Below are 21,151 nucleotides of genomic sequence, written 5' to 3'. Positions count from 1 at the left end.
GCAGTCCCACCAGGACCTTTCCTGCAGAGCTGCTTTCCAGCTGTAATGGTGCCTGTGGTTACTGCTTCTCAAATTTGCATTTCCCTTTGCTGAATTTCATGAGACTCCTGTTCACCCATTTCTTTGACCTGTCAAGCTCCTTCTGAATGGCAGCACAACCACCTAGTCTATCAAGCACCCCTCCCAATTTCACATTAACTGCAGACTAGCTGAGGGTGTGGCTCTGCCCCATCATTCAGATCTTTAGAAGATTTTAACCAGCACTGAGCCCTAGAGTAGACATCTAGTGAGTGGACTTCACTGTTTGAGCCTGGCAGCTCAGCCACTTTCTATCCACCTCATTGTCCCCCTTTCTAGTCTGTGCTTCCTCAGTTTTCAAATGAGAAAGGCCCTACTGAAATCAAGAAAAATCACAGCTGTTCTCATCCACCAAGCTAGTCATTTCATTGTAGAAGGCTATCAGATTGCTCAGACATAAGTACCTCTCTAAATTCATGCTGACTACTCCCAGATATCACCTTGTCTTTAATAACTTTGGAAATCTTTTGAAAGACAGAGAAGCGTGGTGGTCTAAGAATCCTACTCAAAACAAGACTTTCAGGCCTCCAGATGGGCTGATGAGAACTCAGTTGCTGGTTTTGAGAGGATTTTCAAGGTTTTCCAGCCCTGTCTCCTTGACACATGCATGAAATTAACACAATATGCAGTATTTGCCCATTGTAATAACCAGAAACTTCAAACCTGTTGCATTTTAGTTCTAGAGAAGCAGCATGCCGAATAGCACGGCATCATCTCAGTTCTGTTTAAGTTTTCTAGTTGGTGTGCAGTGACAGAGCTGAGCTGAGCAATGGTGTAATTTAGCAAAACCAGAAGCTAAATCAACAATGGATCACTTAACCCCCAAAGTGAACAACTAGGGAGTCACTCACCCTGCCTAACCAGGGATGGTTTTTGGTCTGTTTTTCTTAAGTAGGAACCACACTCTTTTCTCTGGAAAGATAGTTTTAATGCAATCCTCTTGGATTCAATCTACTGGTTTCTAAGCTTTTACCCCTCAGTTCTCAACAAGGAGTCAAGCAGGAGTCTCTTGAATCAGTGCCCACCAGTTTACAGTAACCATCAGTGTGCACTTTATACAATACTTAGGAGTTCTTCCTTTCTACATAGCTTTTACATTGACCCAACCTAGATAAAGACTAAATCTAGTCTTCATGTTAAATTGCTAGGAAACCACTCTTACAAGAAAAGATTAAAAACCCCAGTTTATTTATAAATTAATGAAATGACCCAATATCATATAATTGCTATATCAATTTAGGTAACAAGTTGCTGTATATAAGACAGTGAGGAGCTCTAAGGAGTTAATATTTAATTTTCAGTCTACTATTTAAATTAGAAAGATGGAATATACTCAGAATTGAAACTGGAGATGAAAGAAAAGGATTATTTATTCCTTATAAAGCCATTCCAAATTAATCTCTGTTTGACTCTGTAATATGCACAGCTTTTTATAAGGTTCACTATTCTAAGAGAAGTAAATAAAGTAAAGGTAAATAATGCATAATATAAGTACTCCAGTGAACAAGCTAAAAGAACTTACCTAAGCACATTTTACTCATCATAAAACTTTTCTTAAAGACATTTAAAACTATAGCACACAAGATGCTAAAATAGACCCTAAATAGAATATGCAAACTGACAGCCATAAGGACGAACACATACCCTTAACCAGGGACTCAGCTGCATACAGATCCCGTTTGTAGGTCACCTAAAGGACAGACAAGCCTCATTAGATTTAACACAGCAGGAAGGAATGTAAAACCAATAAAACAATGCCCTGGAGGTAATTTTTTACATTTGAAATACCATAAACAAATGATATTGTCAATTTCTTCATTCTGGTAAAGCATCACTGGCAAGCCATAAGAACAGAAGTTGCAGAAATTGCTGGAGACCTTTCTTAAAATGCTTAGATCTGCTCAGAACTCACTTGAAACCTCAAATTATTTTCAACCCTTTGAAGAATCATAAAAACCATGGTATTTCATCTATTTTCAAGTATCCACTTCCATAATTCTTTATAAAAACTGTATTTCTACTCTATAATTTTAATGTGAAATAGGTTCAGTTTTATAGGTCCTGTGATCATAAAAATGACAACCACGGTGAGGCCTCATTATTTCTTTTACTAACATAGGTGCATTTTTTCAGTAGTGCAAGACTTACTGTTAATGAGAGTCCAATTAATCAGTGGGACTCAATGAGACTATAGTGTATGAGCTTTCAGAGAATTAAAAACCATCGAGATATTCTTGAAGACATAATTCAGATCAAGGTAGATGGACCATAAGATGCTGAATGTTTACTTGGTACTTGCAAAAACATCTTTCATATCTGCCTTTGCACCTTCATGGTGGCTGACAATCCCAGGATTAGTCTTTGCAAATAAAACAACAGTAAAGTAAAAACAGCACCTACCCAAAGCACTACCAGTCTAGTTATGCCTTTGCAATGACATGCAGTGACATGAACTGATATAGTAACTCCTAAATATTTGTTTCTACTGTAACTTCCTTCTATGATAAATAAAATATTACTGGATTTTCTGCATTTGTTTTTCTCTTTCTTTTTGAAATACACTGAATAGGATTCCAATAGCTTTAGTGCTGCAAAGTAAATCTTACCACAGAAACATACCATTGTAGGCATCAGCACTGTAGTCTCCAAGTAGCTGATTATTTGATTTTAATGGAAGAATTCTTCTAACCACCTTCCTTTCGATCTCATACATTAAGCTGTGTATTGTAGTCAGAAACAGATGATTAATACTACATTTCTCATTATTCACAATTTCTCCAAGGAATGATATTCTTTTAAAATTAAATATGAACTTCTCCACAGTGTGTTCTGTACGAGAAGCAGCCAGAGAATGAATCCAGCCTCGGATTTTTATTTCTCTAGAATGAATTTCTAGATAAATCTTAGGTGCCTGAGTTCATGCACTGTTGGGAAGAATCAACGCTTGAATTTAAATGTAAGGATAGAGAATTACTGATTGGCTAATTTTGTTGCAAGGTTTCTTTCTAATTACCTGTTTCTAGAGAGCTTTTATTCTGAACTTCCAGTAAACCTGTAACAGACTACCATCTAAAGACCTTTCAAGAAACAAGACTAAGTAAGCTTTGTCAAAAGTAGTCACATATACTCTAAGGTTCACAAATAAATCATCTGAGACCATATCATACTACCCACATGTATTTCTTTTATAACCTTTGATCCTATAAGCTGATTTCTGATAGAAGCTTTATGGAAACATTGAAATAGTCAGAAAAAAGACCTCTGATAGCTACCACAGGTGACCACCACCTACCAGTCAGGGAGGGGATTCTCTACATTGCTTTCAATACTAAGACACTTAAATTCAACCAAAGTTTCTCTTAAGGTACATACATGCATAATGTCTCTGGATTTTCACCTGTTGATTAAGAGTTCTTGCAATTTAGATGAGACTTATTAAAAAAGCAGGCAACTGTGACAGAGACACTTTTTGGTTTAATTCTAGCCATTGATTGTTTTTTCAGGCTAGTCAACTCAACAGTTAATTGATCTGAGCAGCTATATTGCTTTATCTCTAGTTTCACTACAGTGGATTTGCATTCTAGGCTCACCCCAGCTAAAAGCAATTAAGATCTAGCCCAATCAACTTGGAAGTACACTTAAACTCCCATTCTATACCAGACAGTAAGGTGGCACTCTCCACTCTGGCAGCCCAGGTGAGGTGCAAAAATCACAGGGGAAAAAGAATAAGCAAGAAAGATGACACACAGGAGTTCACTCTCACTCTGCAGAGCAGAGATCTTCAACTTCACCCATTTCTGGATTTTTATTTGGTATTACTAACCTAAACCTCTACAGACTTATCATACTGCCATTTAACCTTCTTTTTCATGCTTTTCTCTGAATCTTTATCAACAGTTGTACAGAGCCTGTGTCCAGATTTGACCAAAGTACTCTAGATGCACTTGTAGTAGTACCAGAACATGTCGTCTAATTTCATGCACTTGTTTCCATACCTGTGGCTGACATGAGATAATTTGCCCACAGTGGAAACTTGCTATGCTCTGTGATTCCTACACCACTTTCAAAGTCACTGCCTCCCTAGAACAATTCTCTAAATACAGCCTATACATCTTTTGTTTCTAAAACCACTTGACACTTGATTGCAGTGAAAAGCATACCTTTTGCTTCTATTGTTTGCGAAGCAGCCCTTATCAATAGGTTACTTCTGATCAACCATATTTTTACTTACAAATCCTTAAATCTGTGTTGTCTGTAAACTTTATCAAACAAATGTTAAATAGCTTAGAGGTAATAGAATTTTCTGCAGAACTGCATGTGGTAAGAATTACCTTTTGAAATACATCAGCTATCCAATTTTTAATCTATTTAATGAGGATTAGTACAATTACAGTCATTCTGTTTTTAATTAAGCTGTCATGTACTAACAAGTCCAACTTCTGCCAACCAAATATTGTATCAGCACTACCATCTCTATTAGCCAAGTCCATGATCTTGTAAAAAAGGCTTAAAGTCAATTTTACAAAATAAGTAAATTCCATGTCAGGTGATGTTAATTACTCCCTTAACTCATTATTAATCGAGTTCTGCCTGTAGCAGTGCAACCTTTTGTTTTGGTGATCAATATCAAGCTCAAAGGCTTCTAACTACTTCTAACCTCTTCCTGTGACAGCATTAATTTTCATTTTGTCCTCCTGAGCATCTAATGTTCCAAAATTTTTTGAACATTGATGTTCAAAAACATGGCCCAGAATTTTGCTGGGCCAAGTACTAAAACTCAACACAAATAGCTCACTGTCATGGAACATGAAACTGTTATCTGCCCATTTGGCAAAGGGGGAGTAGTCTTACTTATTAGACATTCCTCTACTTTTCTGTACAATAAACAATCTACTGTATCTGTTTTGATTTGTGCATTTCTTTTCCTGTGTGCCTTTCTCAACTGTTAAACTGCAATTTTTCACCAGTTAGGAATATGCTCTTTTAAAAGTTCCCCAAGGTTCTTCTCATTTAATATTTAAAATTTTTCTTCAAACTAATTTGGCTTGATGAACATATCAGATTTACAAAACCGTACACTAAATGCCAAGCATAACTCTTTACCAAGCAAATACGGTAAAGTTATGATCACATATACACCAAATGCACTGTTTAAGGAAGTACTTGCCTCTCTTTTACTAAGGTATCACAGAGATCTCATTTGTATGCTATATTTTTATAGGACTACAAAAATATATAAAATGTTTGGTTTAGAAATGGTAAGGACTTTTCACAATGTCTGCATTAAGTCTTTCAATACATACCAGTATTTTAAAAATGTTCTTACAACACAGTTTTAATCTGTATTACACACACACACACACACACACACACACACACATATATTACTCCAACAATCACATTCTGTTACATGATTTTATATTTTAAGAGGATATTGCCCCAGAACATTTGTGATTTTGTTTCAAAGGTTTCATGTATAGAGAAATGGAAAATGTGGTGTTGAGAGTGTCATTCTTTTTCCTTTTGTACCATCCCAATCCTAAATATGTTATAAATAGTTATACAATAACTACATTCATAATAGAGTTTATAAATATTTATAGCACTGAAGTAATTTGAATGTTCCTGCCTGGTTATTGTCACTACAAAGAATGATTTTAATTTTGTAATTTGTTACCAGAAAGTAAACAAACTATCTCTTGCTTTAGATCCAACAGTGACATTGAAATACGACTTTTTCTAATGCACTGTAAGTAGACAGCACTCTAGTAGAATAGAGTTAATTCAAGACAACAGGAAATATGCCCACATCAGTAACTTTATCCCAACAGCTTTCAGTCATTTAATGTTATGTTAGTTGTGCAGCTCATTAACAAACTGAATTCTTACAAATATCAGCTCTTCTCTTTAAAGATTCAAGGTTTGTATAGCATGAAACTGGTTAGACTTCAGAAACTGTTCTCCACCTGTTGACTGCAGTTTTTCTGTTACACATCCTCTGAAACCTCAACCAAACAATGATTGTTTCAGTTCTCATTTATCTGGATAGAATATCTTTTTGCCTCTTACTGAAAAAATAAGACTGAAGCCATTGGGAGCACATCAGTTGTCGTCATATGAAATAATTTATCTCAGCACTGAAAAGTCTTACAGAAAAAACCTAACAACATATTACAAATTACATTATTATGACAGCTAAGGCAAGCCAAGTCAGCTTCTGAAAGGTGATTAGTAACAGCAATACATCAGTTGAGAAAACTGCCAGCATCCTGCATTTCAAACTGCACAGACTGAGCACAACTGCTCTTTAATGGTACTGCCCCAAGTCACCTGCCAAACACCTAGGTTCAGAGTGACCAACACCAGGGTCCTACTCAAGCAGGAAGGAGCTATCTTCCTCTGTAGCCTCTAAGCTGATACAACTACTTGCTGCAGTAAAGACTTGCTATTTTACAGACCATGTTTTATGCTTCTGAATTTGAATGGCTTCACAAACCACAGAATACATCAATGACTTTTAGCTACAAAATAAGCTAGAACAAGATGTGAGAAGGTTTAAGTATTTTAATGACGCAGAACCAGCATCTCTTTGTATACCACACATAGCTGTATCCACTGCTCTGCACTGCCTGCAGCATGGTACCTGCATCTAAATGGGTGCTCTTGCTAATGCCATACACTGTGCGATACTCTCAACACTCAGACTCTTTCAGCTGGGCCACAGTATTTTCTGCTTTTCTCCCTGAATCTTCTGCTCCACAGTACTTCCAATATGCCACCAGCTAGGAGGAGCTGATTCTTGACATGTTATCACTTTCCATGTGTTTACAGGCCTTAAAGTCCCGCGCTACTGCAATGGGTGCCACACGCTCAAACGTTAACAGCATCAGGATTTTGTGTCACCAGCGATGCTGAAGAGGCACATCTAACTCTTCTAAAACAGAGCTGTGCACATGCTCAAGTCTGAAGTGTAACTGGGGGCTAGTCACTAGTGCTTTTCCTTTGGGGCTGATACTGGGGACAATACTGTCTAACATCTTTATTAATAACCTGGGAAAGCCCTCAGAAAACTACTAGACAACAACAAATGGTAAAGTATTCAATATGCCCAAGGGTACAATGCTTATTTAGAGAAAGATCTTGAAAGGCTGGAGAAAAGGGCTGACAGAAACCTTGTGAAATATGATAAACAAAAATGCAGCCGCCCATGCTGACGCCAAAAGACAGCAAACAGCTTTTCAGAAAAGGATCTACTGGACAAGCTAAACACAAGTCAGCCGTGCACAGCAGTGCAGAAAAGGTGTCCAACTGACTGGGCTGTATTAGTAAGGAATCACATTTCATTACAGGGAATACAGGGAATTCAGTACTTCTGAGAACACACTGCAGTGTTTTTGAGTTTTGGGCTCCATCATATATTGCAGTGAGGAATAAGAGGAAGCTCAGCAGAGGGCTGCTGAGATGGTGAGACAGAACTCAGCTTGTTCAGCCCAAAAAGCAGATAGGGTAATTAATGTCCACATGGAAAAGTAAACTGGACTTTTCTTGCAGATTTTCCTTCTGTTCATTTTTCATCCTTTCCAATGCAAAAGGCAGCAAGGGAAATGCTGAAAACTATTACCAAAAAATCTCTTTCCTACAGGGGATATGCACTGGAATTGGTTTCCCCAGAGAGTCTGTGAGATCTCCGTTCTTTGAGATACTCAAAACACAACTGGACAAGCCCCTGTGCAGCTTTATCTAGCTAACCTGGCTCTGCTTTCAGCCAGGGTGCTGGACCAGATGACATCTGGACATTTCCTTTAGTCTTAAATATTCTGTCATTTAGGGTCAATAGATTTCATTTCATCTGCTGGGAACCATTAGTATCTCCAGACACTAAAGCACAAAATAAACATTTTAAAGAACTAGATGAACATTACAGGAGTATTTGGTCACCCTTCATCCAAGTACCATGCTTTGCAATGAGAACAATGAAACCATCTAAAAAGTGATGTAATGCAAATACGCCTGACAGAACCTGTCCATTAGAAGACTGAATGGGAAAACAGACAATATGCTGTTTCAGAAAGGCTGTGTTCCCAGAAAGATATTGAAAGATGCTGCTGTATGCAACCAACACATACATAAATTGTGCTGTTATACTGCACAGGAAATTTGCACTGCAGATCCAGGAAATTACCTTTCTGCGTAAGATTTACTGTCATATTGTTAGAAATCATGTCCCATTGGAGGAAATCTACTGTGAAAGACAGATGGAGTGATTTGAGCTGCTTCCAGATTCTTCAATGTGGTAATGAATAAAATCAATAATAAAAAAAGGAAACACACTTATAAATTGCATGACACAACAGCTACTGAGAAAGAATAATGTCCCACCATCCAGAACACTGAAATCGGATACTTTTAAGCAGCATAGACATAATCCTTTGGCACCTGTATACACACTTGCTTTGCCAGTCATCAGGAACCTAGAGATTATCAAAGAAAGTCAATGATGTTTAAAAAAACCCACAAAAGATTGTTTGAAGAGGTCTTAAATGTTACGGTGTTATGGAATGTGATGAACTGCTCTAAAAATGAAACTGTTGTTAGCCAGGTATTTGGCAAGAGAGAAAAAGTGATGTCATCACAGGAAAAGTAGAAGAAAATAAACAAAAGATGCAGAAATAGCAGGGAAAAGCTGATTTTATGGAAGAATGTTCTTAGTTGTAGAGATTATTACAGATTCTCAGGTTAAGTAACTAGTTGGTTTTCCTGCTTCCAGAAAAAGTTGTCACTGATTAGCTTGCACAACATCTGCCCAAGTCCATCTATAATAATGAGCACTAAAAAAAACCTCATGATAATCCAAAACCAATTCTAAAATTTAGAAAAGCATATTACAATTGAAAACAAATCTGAACTTTTTTAAAGCAATATGTGAATTCTACTAAGTTAAAATATATATATTTTTAAATATATATTATTATTGTCTTTACCTTCCAGAGGTCAGGTGTTCCTTCAACAAGTTTGGCATTTGTTTTACAGTATTTCAGAGCCAGGTGCAAACATTCAGTTCCATAATCCAGGTCATAGTCTGTACACTGTAGGAATTAAAAAATAATAAATACTCTTAATTAGTTTTAAAAAAATCATACTTCTAGGCAATAACAGATTTTTCTTTTGTTAATTAAACTTTATATCCCAAGAGTCCTGTCCAGAATAAAAGATGTTGTATTAGGTAGGTTGGTTCAAGATGGATGGAAAATAAAACCCCTATAAGAAGCTCATGACAAATTCCAGTTATCTGGCCAAGCGTTACAGAAGTAAATAAACACTTTATAGCCACAAATAAACTCAAGTAGGTACTGCAAATATCTTGCAGTCTTTCTGTTGTTAACTGAATCAATGAGAAGTTACATGCATAAAAACTTTTATATAGATTTGAGGCCTTACCAAAAGAAATCATCAACCTTCTAGTGACAAACAGAGCATGGGAACAAGTTAATAAATTGTAGAAGTATAACTCTTAAAATGTCTTGTCTCTCTTAGCTTTTGCAGCATAAAAAAAAAATGGTGGTAAATAAGAACCTCTGTGTTCCCTCTGTATTCTTCTCCAGTTATGTCCACACAAAATAACAATGTTCCATGTTGCTCCATGAACCTTCCAGATAATAAAACAAACAAACCCAAAAAACAACACCACAAAACCTCCAAAATGTTTATCCACTTTCTGCTCATCTAGAAGAGGCATTCTCCTCTCAACACACCCTTCCCAAGAACTCGGCTTCCAACAGTCAGTGCTTAAAAGAACCCTATTAATGGAAAAATGACTAGGGAGCAGAATCTCTCGAGCCGAAACGTAGGTAGGTACAAAAGCAGGAAACGGGTGCTTATCAAACAGGTCTACCTCAAGATGAATTGGCCTGATTAAGATAAGAAAGTTCCAGTCTTTTTTCATATTGCTAAATTACCACTCCATCCAGAAGCATGAATTACATGTAACAAGGAAGGATAATTTAAAATAGTCTCTTTCATAAAAACAGACTTATTTGATAAGATCACAGGCTGTCTAGCCCAGTACTGAGTCTCTAGGTTAACAGTGGACAGACAAGACTAAGTAAATAAGAGCAAGGAAATCATCTCTCTGGCTCAGGAAATCCTTAAATTAATAAGTGACACACTGAACAAGAAGTGCCTGCCTTAACAGTCCTCAGTGAATTGCAGGAATCCTCTATTTACCAATTACACTTTGAATAGATGTATTTTTTAGCACCTGCTTCAGGAAGCATCTGATTTATCACTCTTTTCATCATATGCTCTGTTGTTCTGACAAAAAAGGGAAGGCAAAACAACCTTCTCAGCCCTTCAAAACACTCCACACATCTCTTCACACATCTTTCACCAGGTAAAGAGTTCAACACCCAATCAGTCATTTCATGTGATAGGTCTGGAGAACAGATTTTATGAGGAGTGGCTGAGGGTTGTTTAGCCTGGAGAAAGGGAGGCTGAGGGGAGAACTCTACAACTCCTTGAAAGGAGGTTGCAGCCAGGTGGATCTTAGTCTCTTCTCCCAAGTAACAAGACAACAGGAAACAGCCTCAAGTTGTCCCAGGGGAAGTTTAGATTGGATATTAGGAAAAAATATTGACCAAAAACGTTGTCAATCATTGGAAAAGGCTGCCCAGAGAAAAAGTGGAGTGACCACCCAAGAGGTATTTAAGAGATATGAAGATGTGGTGCTTATGGACATGGTTTAGTAGTGGACCTAGCAGTGCTATGCTAATGGCTGGACTTAACCATCTTAAAAGATTTTTTCCAACCAAAATGATTCTATGATTCCATGATTCTGTTTGGAAGTCACTTCAAAACTTTGATCAACCTTTTTGTCCTTCTTTACATCTATCTACATTTACTATCAATTTTATCACAACATTCCTCTACAAACCTTATTTAGTCCTCACCTTTAGAGGACTAAATGAGAGAAAATGGAAATGATGAATGTCTCCACTTCTGTTACAAATTATTTATGAATAAAATGAACTGCACGGGTCCCAGCACAGATCTTCACAAAACTCCACCAGTGATTTACTGCCATGAAAAATGGTCAGGCATTTCACCTTGTTTCTTATATTCTAACAAATTTTGTGCTCTGGTAAGCTCTTGCTCTTATCCCAATCTGTTCAGTTTCCTTAAAGCGCTTTCGGTAAAAGGTTCTGTGAAACATCTTACTACGCAAGTAGTCTCAGCTTCAGCAGCCTCAAATTGATGGTTAACTCCTTAAAGAACAACAATTAATTCAGTAATATGTAAACTTTCCTCCACAAAAGCTCAAATAACCCTTCCACTGCATCAAATGTAACCATCCACAGATTTGTGTTTCAAATAAAATGTGACAGTCTAGATACTGTGCTCAGTAACTCTCAGTCTCCTCCAGGATTCAAAAATTCAAAGTTGTCAAGAATGCAAAAGTGGGTTAAAGAAGATCCAAATGAGAGTGCTGCAATAAAATTTGCCCTTTTAAAAATAATTTTCTCAAGAAGTTTAATAAAACATATAAGGGCATTTTTTTGTTTCTATTATTTTATAATGCATCAGTGAAATTAAAGGAATTCATCAGCATTATACATCTGAATTACATTACTAACACACACAGACATCTTAGAAAAAATCATAGTTAATATTTTTACAGTATTTAAATCAGTAATTGTCAATTGCAATCTTTATTCTAAAAGAATATTCTAAGAAAAAAAAATTAAGTCTTAAGTTCTCTACAGAAGTTTTTAAGAGCTGTGAGTAAAAAACCAAAACAGATACAAGAAAACAGCAATTTACAAAGCAAGACTTCTTTCAGAATACTAAAGAAAACAGGGCACTTTGGAATATTTTAAAATTAAGCAGGACTTATTTATATTCTTTAAATAACCAAGATACAAAAAAAAAAGGTCAAGAGAAATTATAAAGGAACAGGGAACTCCAGCTCTAAAATATGTAAAATGGAGTGATCTCTTGAGTAAAGAGGTCCAGAGACGAATTGCCAAGGAAATCAGAAATGGCTTAGGAACTTTCAGTTCCAAATATTTATTACCAAAATGTTTCCATTTTTAGTTTTGCTTTAAGGAAAATTTTCTGGAGGACATTAACTATTTTCTACCAATGTGAATAACATACAGATTTAAAAAAAAAAAAAAAAGCATCTCTATCTTCTGCCTCAGAATGAAAGTATCAGAAAAAAAAAATCTACAAAAGAATTTACTGTGAATTAAAATGAAGTTACATTTTAAAATATATGGGTAATGAATGATACTAGGACAAGACTAAGCAATTCCAACTTTTTTGCAAGGTATTAATTACAGATAATTAGTAGGGAGTGGAGAAGTTCCATAAATGGGGTAAAGCATCTTGAGGATATTGCTGGCTTCAAGGAATGAAATATGACACAAAGCAAAGTAATAATTAAAAACATATTTCACTAACACTTGTACATCATGACATTTACCACTCTAATTATCTGTAATTGTTTAAACCTAAACATATTGTCACAGTGTACTCTTCTGCAAGTCTGATACACTGATGTCAGAGGAGAACAATGAAAGTATCAGCTCAAGACCAGCTTAGTTTAAATATCAGCCATATGCTAAACAGCTTCACAAGTGAAATTTTCAGTCTATATTTAAGGTGCAGAATTTGAAAGTTTCTCTATTGCTCTAAGTTAACAGGTTAAGCATTATCAGGGAGTAGCTATAATAAAAAGTTGTAGAATAACTATGAGGAAAATTCTTACTGACCCAGGCATGCAAACATTCGCATCCCAAGTCTTCCGTATGTTTTCTCTGTACATCTAAAGCTAGTTTACACTACAATCTGTTTAAAAATCTTACTATTTCTAAAGTCTTTTTTTGACTGGAAGGCTTTTTAATATAAAGTTTGACAGAGTACAGTTAACTGGACTTGACATGCTCACATAGCTTTGTGAAACAATAGACATAGTTTAAGTTTCAGACCACAAATTTGAAATGGTGGAAACAGCTGGAAATACTGGCACAAAACATTTCCACAAAAGAAAGAAAACAGATTAGTTTAGTTCTTAAAATGACACAGGAGGAAATATGTTATTTAAAAATGCTTTTGAACTGTTGAATATTCAAAGACATTCTAATAGGTAGTTTTGAGGAGTGACTTTTTTGAGGGTGTTTTTTTGTTTGTTTGTTTTTCAAGACCAGATGTTTCAATAAAGTCCTATGGGAGGAGCAAGCTCCATAATTTAGCATTATACCAGTTCTTCTTCCCCTGCCCTCTAGTTTAGCTTGAAAATATTTTGATAAAATAATATTACTTCCTAAAATGTAAGTTATGCTGTTGTTTAACCATAAACATGGAGGAAGGGGTTAGAGAAGAGAGCAGATTACCAACAGTCTGCAAACTTGTTTCCAATATAATTCTTTGAACAAGTGAAATTACAAAGCAGCAGTATTTAACGTTAGCAACTGCTATCACTGTTGACATGCACTGTTTTACCATATCTTCATACTGATAAAAGATTTTGAATGGATATATGGGAACTGATAACTGTACAGCAGAACAAACACAGACGCAAGAAAAATTTTCATTACAGCACTGTCATTTTCTTATTTTCTCATCATTCCTTAGTTCTCTAATAAGGAAACAAAATTAATATTCTTTATTAACTGAAAGAAAGTCTTCAGGCTTGCTCCTTTACCAGTTAACTTGAAAACCTGGATAAGTCTTTTACATTTCTGTAAACATCTTTAGTAGTTTTTCCATTGTCAGCACCAAGCGTCTCCATTTTACTCTCCCATGTAAATCCACTCTATAACAGTATCAGAACACTTGCAATTAATTGCATAACTAATTAACAATACGGACCTTTATGATTTTCACAGATCCTTGAAAATCAAGCTTCCACTGCTGAAGTGCCAGAGTACATCACGAATATTCATCAACAGAAATGTTTTATTAAATTATAGGAGCAGACAGAAGCATTTGCTGAACCCGAATTGGCCTATTTCTATCATATTTTATAAAGGACTCTTATTTGCCATGTTCTTTACCGTGGAAACAAAAAATGCTGACTCCAACAGTGGATTTGCTGCTAGCACTCGGCCTACAGCAACACACCACAGCTAAATACAAAATAACAGAAGCGGCAAATGGGAGGAACAAGGAAACAGCGAGATAAATATGAGCTCAGATACGATCATTGCTGAAGCAATTTCTACTGTAGTTAATTATTAAAACTGCTGTGACATACATCCAGATGCAGTAGGGCTTCACAGTGAAGAAAATAAAGATACAGCGATTTATTCCAACAGGATTAAGCAAGCTTGGTTTTGCTACAGATCTGTATCTATATCCCAAAGCCTTTCACTGCAGCAACTGCACGCGCCCTTTCTGCACAGGCCATGATTTCCCTGCAGTCTACCCTGAGCACTTCCTGATTTCCCACTGAAATATTTTGGTATTAAGTTGCTTCTAACTCCTCCCTAAGCACCCAATAAAGAACTTATACATTGTGTGGTTCCAAGATCCCATGCATTAAAAGGTGTATGACCAAGAAAATCAGAAGATGACAGCTGGATTCATATTTCACCCCTGGAGGTGAAGGCCTAAGAGCTTGAAGACTCTTGAGACTCCAGCCTCCTCATAGTGAAGGAACTCGTTTGGGTTTCCCTCCTCCCCATGCTGATTTTTCAAAAACTATATAGGAATTTAACACCACGGAAGTTGCCTCCATAAATTTTGAATGAAATCATGATGTTAAGGGTCTTTTCCAACCTGAATCATCTGTGAAATTGAACAAGGTGTGCAAATAAAAGTTTAAAATATTAAGACAATGGTTAAAAACAACTATCTTTTTAAGGTTAAAAGTTACAAATGAGTCATTTTGCTTCTTCCCTTGCTGCAATAAATGTCCTGTCAATGCAGTCCACACTGACATCACCAGCTGCTATGTCCTGTACTTCTGCTGTAGGCATATGACCTCCCACGTCAAGTCTGCTATGCATTTTCTTCCCATTAGTCTTCTTTGAAATCAGTTTACAATCTCTATGTTGAGGATGACAATTATTGCTCACTGTACACATTTGCTGTTGGCAGTGGGAGTTCCATAGGTAACACTGCAGAGCACAAACTCCCAGGGAGGGCAACATGAAATTTGCTTTCCCTATTACTGTTTAAAGCTTTAGCTACTAGCCAAAGTTGGGGGACCTACTTTTTTTCTTCAAAAACAAATCTGTTTAAAAAAATCACTGTCCCAGTAAGTAAAAGCAGAAACACATTGGGATCAGAAATCAATGTGGATGCAGTGAACAAATCCTTATATCAAAGTTGGCATTTCTGAGCATAAATGAATAAAATTATTGTGTAAGATCTAGGAAGTGTGGATATTCCTGTTCATTTTGGATAGGTTCCTTCAACTTTCTTCTAAGCAACAAATCACATATGATTCTGTGACCAAAATATAGCATCTAGGTCTAATGAGCTAAATAGAAAACCCCTTGACTTCATTGTCCCATTCTAAGAAAAATAATGCTTACGTCAATTTAGATTCAAGGTATCACTACAAAAAAACCCCAAAACCCAAACACAAATAAAAGTAACTAGGCAATTAGAAAATATATCTATTTTTTTCACTGTTCTTTTCTATCTCAGAGCTAAGAATTAAACAGAAGCTGAAGTGTAATTACAAGATTAGGTCCTAGTGCCAGCATTTTTAAGAGTGACTCTGGATGACAGAAACAGAAAGACGAAAGTTTTAAAATTCTTTTGAGAAAGCATAAAAGCTATATTTTCTGTTCTTAAATCTAAGATACTTGAAGATACCCTAGAGGATTATTATTACAGTGTTTGTATCATTGCCTGAAGTTGCACGAGGGGAGGTTTAGATTAGATATTAGGGGGAAAAAACAGTCACGGAGAGTTGTCATGCACTGGAACAGGCTGCCCAGGGAACTGTCTGAGTCACTAATCCTGGAGGTACTTCAGACATGTGAAGATGTGGTACTTAGGGACATGGTTTAGTGGTGGACTCGACAGCGGTAGGTCAATGGTTGGACTTGATATTAAAGGTCTTTTCCTACATACCCAGACTAATCCTTAAATTCAGTCCTTCAGAGCATGAGGTTTGCTATGTTCTCCTGCACAAATCATGATCAACCTGTACAGAGAGGAAAAGTGCAGCTTTGCTATTTAGCAATAAAAGCTTAATCAAGAATAATTAGAGGTGCTTTGCTGAGGAGAGAAGGGCACCAGTAGACACAAGGAAGAAACTTCAAGGGTTGTATCAGTATCACCTATTTATTGTGCAGGAGAGGTTCTTTTTGGGGCAAGTCTTTCCTCTATCCCTACTCAGAATCGTAGAGAATGCATTTAAGTGTGCTGCTGGAGAGCTCCAAGTCGTTTCCCTTCTGGTGGAATCAAGGTGAAAGTCATATGCAAGGGCATCTGCTGAAACAAGTAATTTGCAGTGTGGACACATGGTGCCCTAGCAGCCAGGACTAGGCATGCATTATGTCCATGCGACTGGCAACGGGGATGAATATCATTGCTGGTGAAGTCCCAGTTTACACATGTCCTGAAACAGTAAGAGATCACCAAAACTCAAACCTCAGTCTTTCCCCATCTTTCTTCCTGTGCCACATCAGTAGATATATTCCTAATGGTACTCCAACAAAGCTCACACAAACTAGCAAAACAAAAATGAGAATACAAACTAGGTGAAAATAAACAATGGTACTGATATAAACATGAAATACCTGATGCAACTAAGAGCTAATTATTAATAAATTCATGAGTAACCAACTATGGAACAGTATTGATTTTTCTGATACCATAAAAGGACACAGGAGTAATTTTGAGCACGCAGCTCAGAATGGAATTTCAGACCTCAGATATAACTTCACCTTTTTTTAAAGTCCTATTTTATTTACAACATCAAAAAGAAATTTAAAATATGTTAATATTCTATGTGACAACAATAGCGGTCAAAATACTGTGTTAGGACTCACTGTTGACACTTTAAAAAATTACCTTGTAAATTGGAAAAATACTCAGACAAGACAAAGACAAAAAGAATCTTGTGCCAACCTAGAAAAATACAGATATGGGTTATTCTAAGAAAATTTAAATAAGTGATTATTCACGTTCTCCCAGTAAAGAGATTTCCAAATATATTAAATTCTAAAATGAAGCCACCAACAGAACTTAATCAGGCTTAGAGGCAGAGTTGAGCCAAATCCAGGCCAAATTAAAATGCAGGGTTTATATTTAATTTTTTTGAACAGATATGATTATTCACTGTTAGAAAAATTCACTAAGGAGAATCACTTCTTGGATTTCAGAAAGATCATTGAAGATGCTTTTCCTTGCCTTTCGATACACTAAACTTTTGGTAACTAAGAGATTAAAAGCTCTAACACCACTACCTTGTTTTCTTCTTTTCTCTCTCAAAACAAGCAGCAGATGACAATTTAGATGGGTGGTCTCCCATATGCTGGATACAGTGATTCTCACTTAGTATTCAGCAATTTTTGAGCCTGTGCCAAACGGGTGATTCTTGTGGACATAGTACACTTATCAGAGTAAATCCAGTAACACTTACAACAATACCCTCATAATCCAGTCTAATTTTCAACTTGAATAATTGCAGTGTGTGTCTCTAACATACACCCTCCAAAGCCTATCTGAAGACAAAATGCCTTTTCACTGCTGCAGAGATGCCAGATTTCACCCAGGGTGCGGCAGCTTTGCACCACTCCACCAAACAATTCCAAGAGCTTGTATGTGAATGTGCAAAGTGCTTTGAGATCCTACAGGATGAGGAGTGCCATAAAATGGAAGTCATTACCCTGTTAGCAAAAAAAAACTTTTTATTTTTTTCTTATGCAAGGCATTAGAATTTCTCCAAACATTCTTGTGGCAGAAATTAATTAGGGCAAGGTGGGGATTCATACAATATCCTGGCTCTGCCATTGCGCCAAAGAGCTAATCAAGTACAGAACTATCTAAACTAGCATAGTTTTCTCAACAGACCACCAATCTAGCTTCAGGTTTCAAATAAATGAAAGCATTACTGACAAAATTAATTTAGTATATATATACTGGAAAAGAATAATCTGTAGAATTGGGTAGGTTTTAAGGATAGGGAAAGGGAAAAAAATACTTATTCCTCTAAATCTCAGGACAAAGGTGCCAGGGTAAAACGATGACACATGAAGTAACTGTAAAATTTCTTTGGAAACCATCTCAGAACTACAACCTGAAGACTGTACAAATTAGGATATTCATTTAGGCAAGGCTGACGACCCTGTATCTAAGAAACAGCTTGTGTTCATCAGCCTAAAGATGAATGGAGAAAGGCAAATCAAAATTCTTTTGCAAAACTGCATTATTAAAATATCAGCTCCATTGACATTTTGCATCAAAACAAAAAAAATTAAAAACTTTCAACAGGAATGAAATGGAACAGAACTCAGGTTATACTGAAGTTCCAAAGATTTTTTTTTTATTAATGGGACTAAAACCAGAGATAAAAATCCAAGCTGAAATGGACCAGAACAATGCAAGGGCGCTGTTAATAAAGTAAAAGCTTCCCATGTAAGGAGAAATGGGTTAGTAGGTTTTCTTTCAACAATTAGGAGCTACACAGCTACATAGATTTCCCTGCCAAGCAATCTGATCTAAAACCCTAATGGCCCATGGACAAACCAGCAGAAAGATTTCCTTAGGTTAGGTTATTTCATACGCTTAGACTGCACATCGAAACACTCAGTGTCCCCTTCTTAATAGTACAATACAGCTAATTGAAATCTATATCATTATACCATCAAAGAAACTGGAGTAGGAATTTCAACAAACTGAAATACTGCTTTACTGCTTTGCTATTCAGCCAAGTAGGTTGACTTGGACTAACCAAGTAGGCAGTCACACTAAAACTGCAATTACCTATTATGTTTCACAGGCAGGTGGAAGTGCGCTGCCTTTAGAACTCCATACAAAGAAGAGCATTGGCTTGTATTACTGTCCTCATACAGATCTACAAGTAGTAGTTTACTATTATTTTTAGCTAGCTCTTGTCTAATTCATAAATCACTTCTTGATTGAGTATTTCAGAATACTGTTGATAAGAAGAAAACCTCCAGGCACAAACTGGAATGCAGAATTAGGAAAAACACAAAAATGATATCACGTGGTATATATTTAGAAGACCTGAACTTCAAGCTACTAAATGCAACAGCAAAGTGGATGAACAAAGCTGGGGATGGTGGAAATGGAAGTGGATTTCTATACACACAAAAGCACAAAGCATACAGAAACTACAAAATATATTTGAAGAATGAGGGAAAACAATCAGCCTTACAACATAATACATTTAAATAAAAGATGTCTGACACTTTTTTTAAAAAGATGAATGTCAAGAAGCAATTCATTACAGCTTATAATAAAATCCATATATGTTACCTACATTTTGTCAGGTTAAAAACAATGGTGGTCTCTTTTCCAGTGTTTTCACACTAAAATACCAAACAGCTCTGAGCTGATCACCAAGTCATGATTTAATAGAATCAAGCAAAAAAAAAATGTTTTTCTCCATGGGAATGTTTACAGAAAGGAAATATTAAGCTGTTCAGCTTTGCCACAACTTCAATGCCTTACACAATGGCATACACAGAGTTTCACACTTGGTGAATGTTAAGAAAAAGTTGAGGTGTCTTGAAGATTCCGCTATCTCTAGATCCTGGTATCTTTAGTCTTAGAAAGGAGGTGAGCAGTGATTCCAGCATTAGACTTAAATGCCCAAATTCCACCTCACATTTTGACCCTTCAGTCCTCCTGAATCTGACCCTTAGTCCCAAAGTTGCCAAGGTTTTAGTCAGCAATTTGTCCACTACTGTTCATTTAATCGCCTGTTGCTCTTGGCAATGTTAATTTGACAGACATCAATTTCTTTAGCAAAGAATGAACCCACAGGAAAATCCCCAAATCAGTCTAGACATTTTGCCTCGAAGGACTTGCCTGACCTATGCCAAAATATTACTAAACTGCTACAGCTGACTCCACTTCCCTGCTACAGAGGATACTAAAATGCTTCACACATGTTTGAAGAAGAATCCCAGTAATGTTATGCCCTTTCAAAAAGCACTTTAGAAGTTTACAAAATCCACATGGAATACACTCCCTATTATTTACATACAGAAAAGACAATACTTTGAGCAAACACTTCTACAATGGGCCTAACAATAGCCAACTTCCTTTCTCACTCTGGCAAACATTCTCATGGGTTTGTTAGATTTTTGGGATTTCCTTTTCTTCTACTGAGGACCAGGTTGGACAGTTTGCAGAATCTCTCTTTTCCCCTTCTCAAGCCCATCTGGGGACATCTTGTAAAGATTTTTTTGGTGACTGGAAGAACATCTGCCTCCCAGCACTTAGCATCAAAGTATTCACATGATTCTGCCTGACACACTATTACTTTGTATCTTGTCATTACTATGCTTATATATAGCAGCTCTCTCCTCTCTGCAGGCAGATGCAGTAATGTCCCAAAGGAAATGTGATTGCTTGTTATCCAAAAAAAGTGGGTAATGTTGGCTAGGAACAGATGTATCAATTCAATGTAGTCCCCAAAAATTCTAATCTCTAAATAGTTTCTGCACAGATTAGACAGAATCCCTAAGGTCAGCCTGTTCTGGGTGGATACCTGTAAAATTACAGACATGCATCAGAGAAACATCTCCAAACATTTTGAAGCCTACACACTTTAAATGCATATTCTTGCTTCCTGTTCCTTTTTTTCTTTTTTAATTCAGCTTCATTGTTCTGATTAGCTAAATATAAACTTCAATCATCTACAAGAGGTCCACTTCCAACAGATGATCAAAGTAACTACATGTGCAATACAAGCACCCCGAAAAATAGTAGCTTTTGTGATAAATTTTCCCACAGACAGATCATAGAATCATAGAATCTTAGAATCATAGAATTGCAAGGGTTGGAAGGGACCTCAAGAGATCATCGGGTCCAACCCCCCTGCCAAAGCAGCTCCCTAGGACATATCACTCAGATAGGCGTC

The 21,151-nt window shown here is 36.5% G+C and overlaps 1 protein-coding gene across 1 annotated transcript in view; it reads right to left on the bottom strand.

The window, feature by feature from the left end:
• Positions 1 to 21,151, bottom strand: part of CRPPA (CDP-L-ribitol pyrophosphorylase A) — a gene marked incomplete at both ends in the record, with an annotated part of 119,183 nt that overhangs the window by 63,834 nt on the left and 34,198 nt on the right. Inside the window, 2 exons of the mRNA XM_084260220.1 lie at positions 1,723 to 1,768; positions 9,060 to 9,164. Of these exons, the coding sequence (XP_084116346.1) occupies positions 1,723 to 1,768; positions 9,060 to 9,164 (151 nt within the window). The remainder of the gene's footprint in view (positions 1 to 1,722; positions 1,769 to 9,059; positions 9,165 to 21,151) is intronic.

This window comes from Gallinula chloropus, assembly GCF_964237585.1.
Source record: "Gallinula chloropus genome assembly, chromosome: 2".
In the NCBI taxonomy this organism is placed as follows: domain Eukaryota; kingdom Metazoa; phylum Chordata; class Aves; order Gruiformes; family Rallidae; genus Gallinula; species Gallinula chloropus.
Note: the sequence above shows the minus strand (reverse complement) of the source record. Positions and strands in the feature narration are given on the sequence as shown.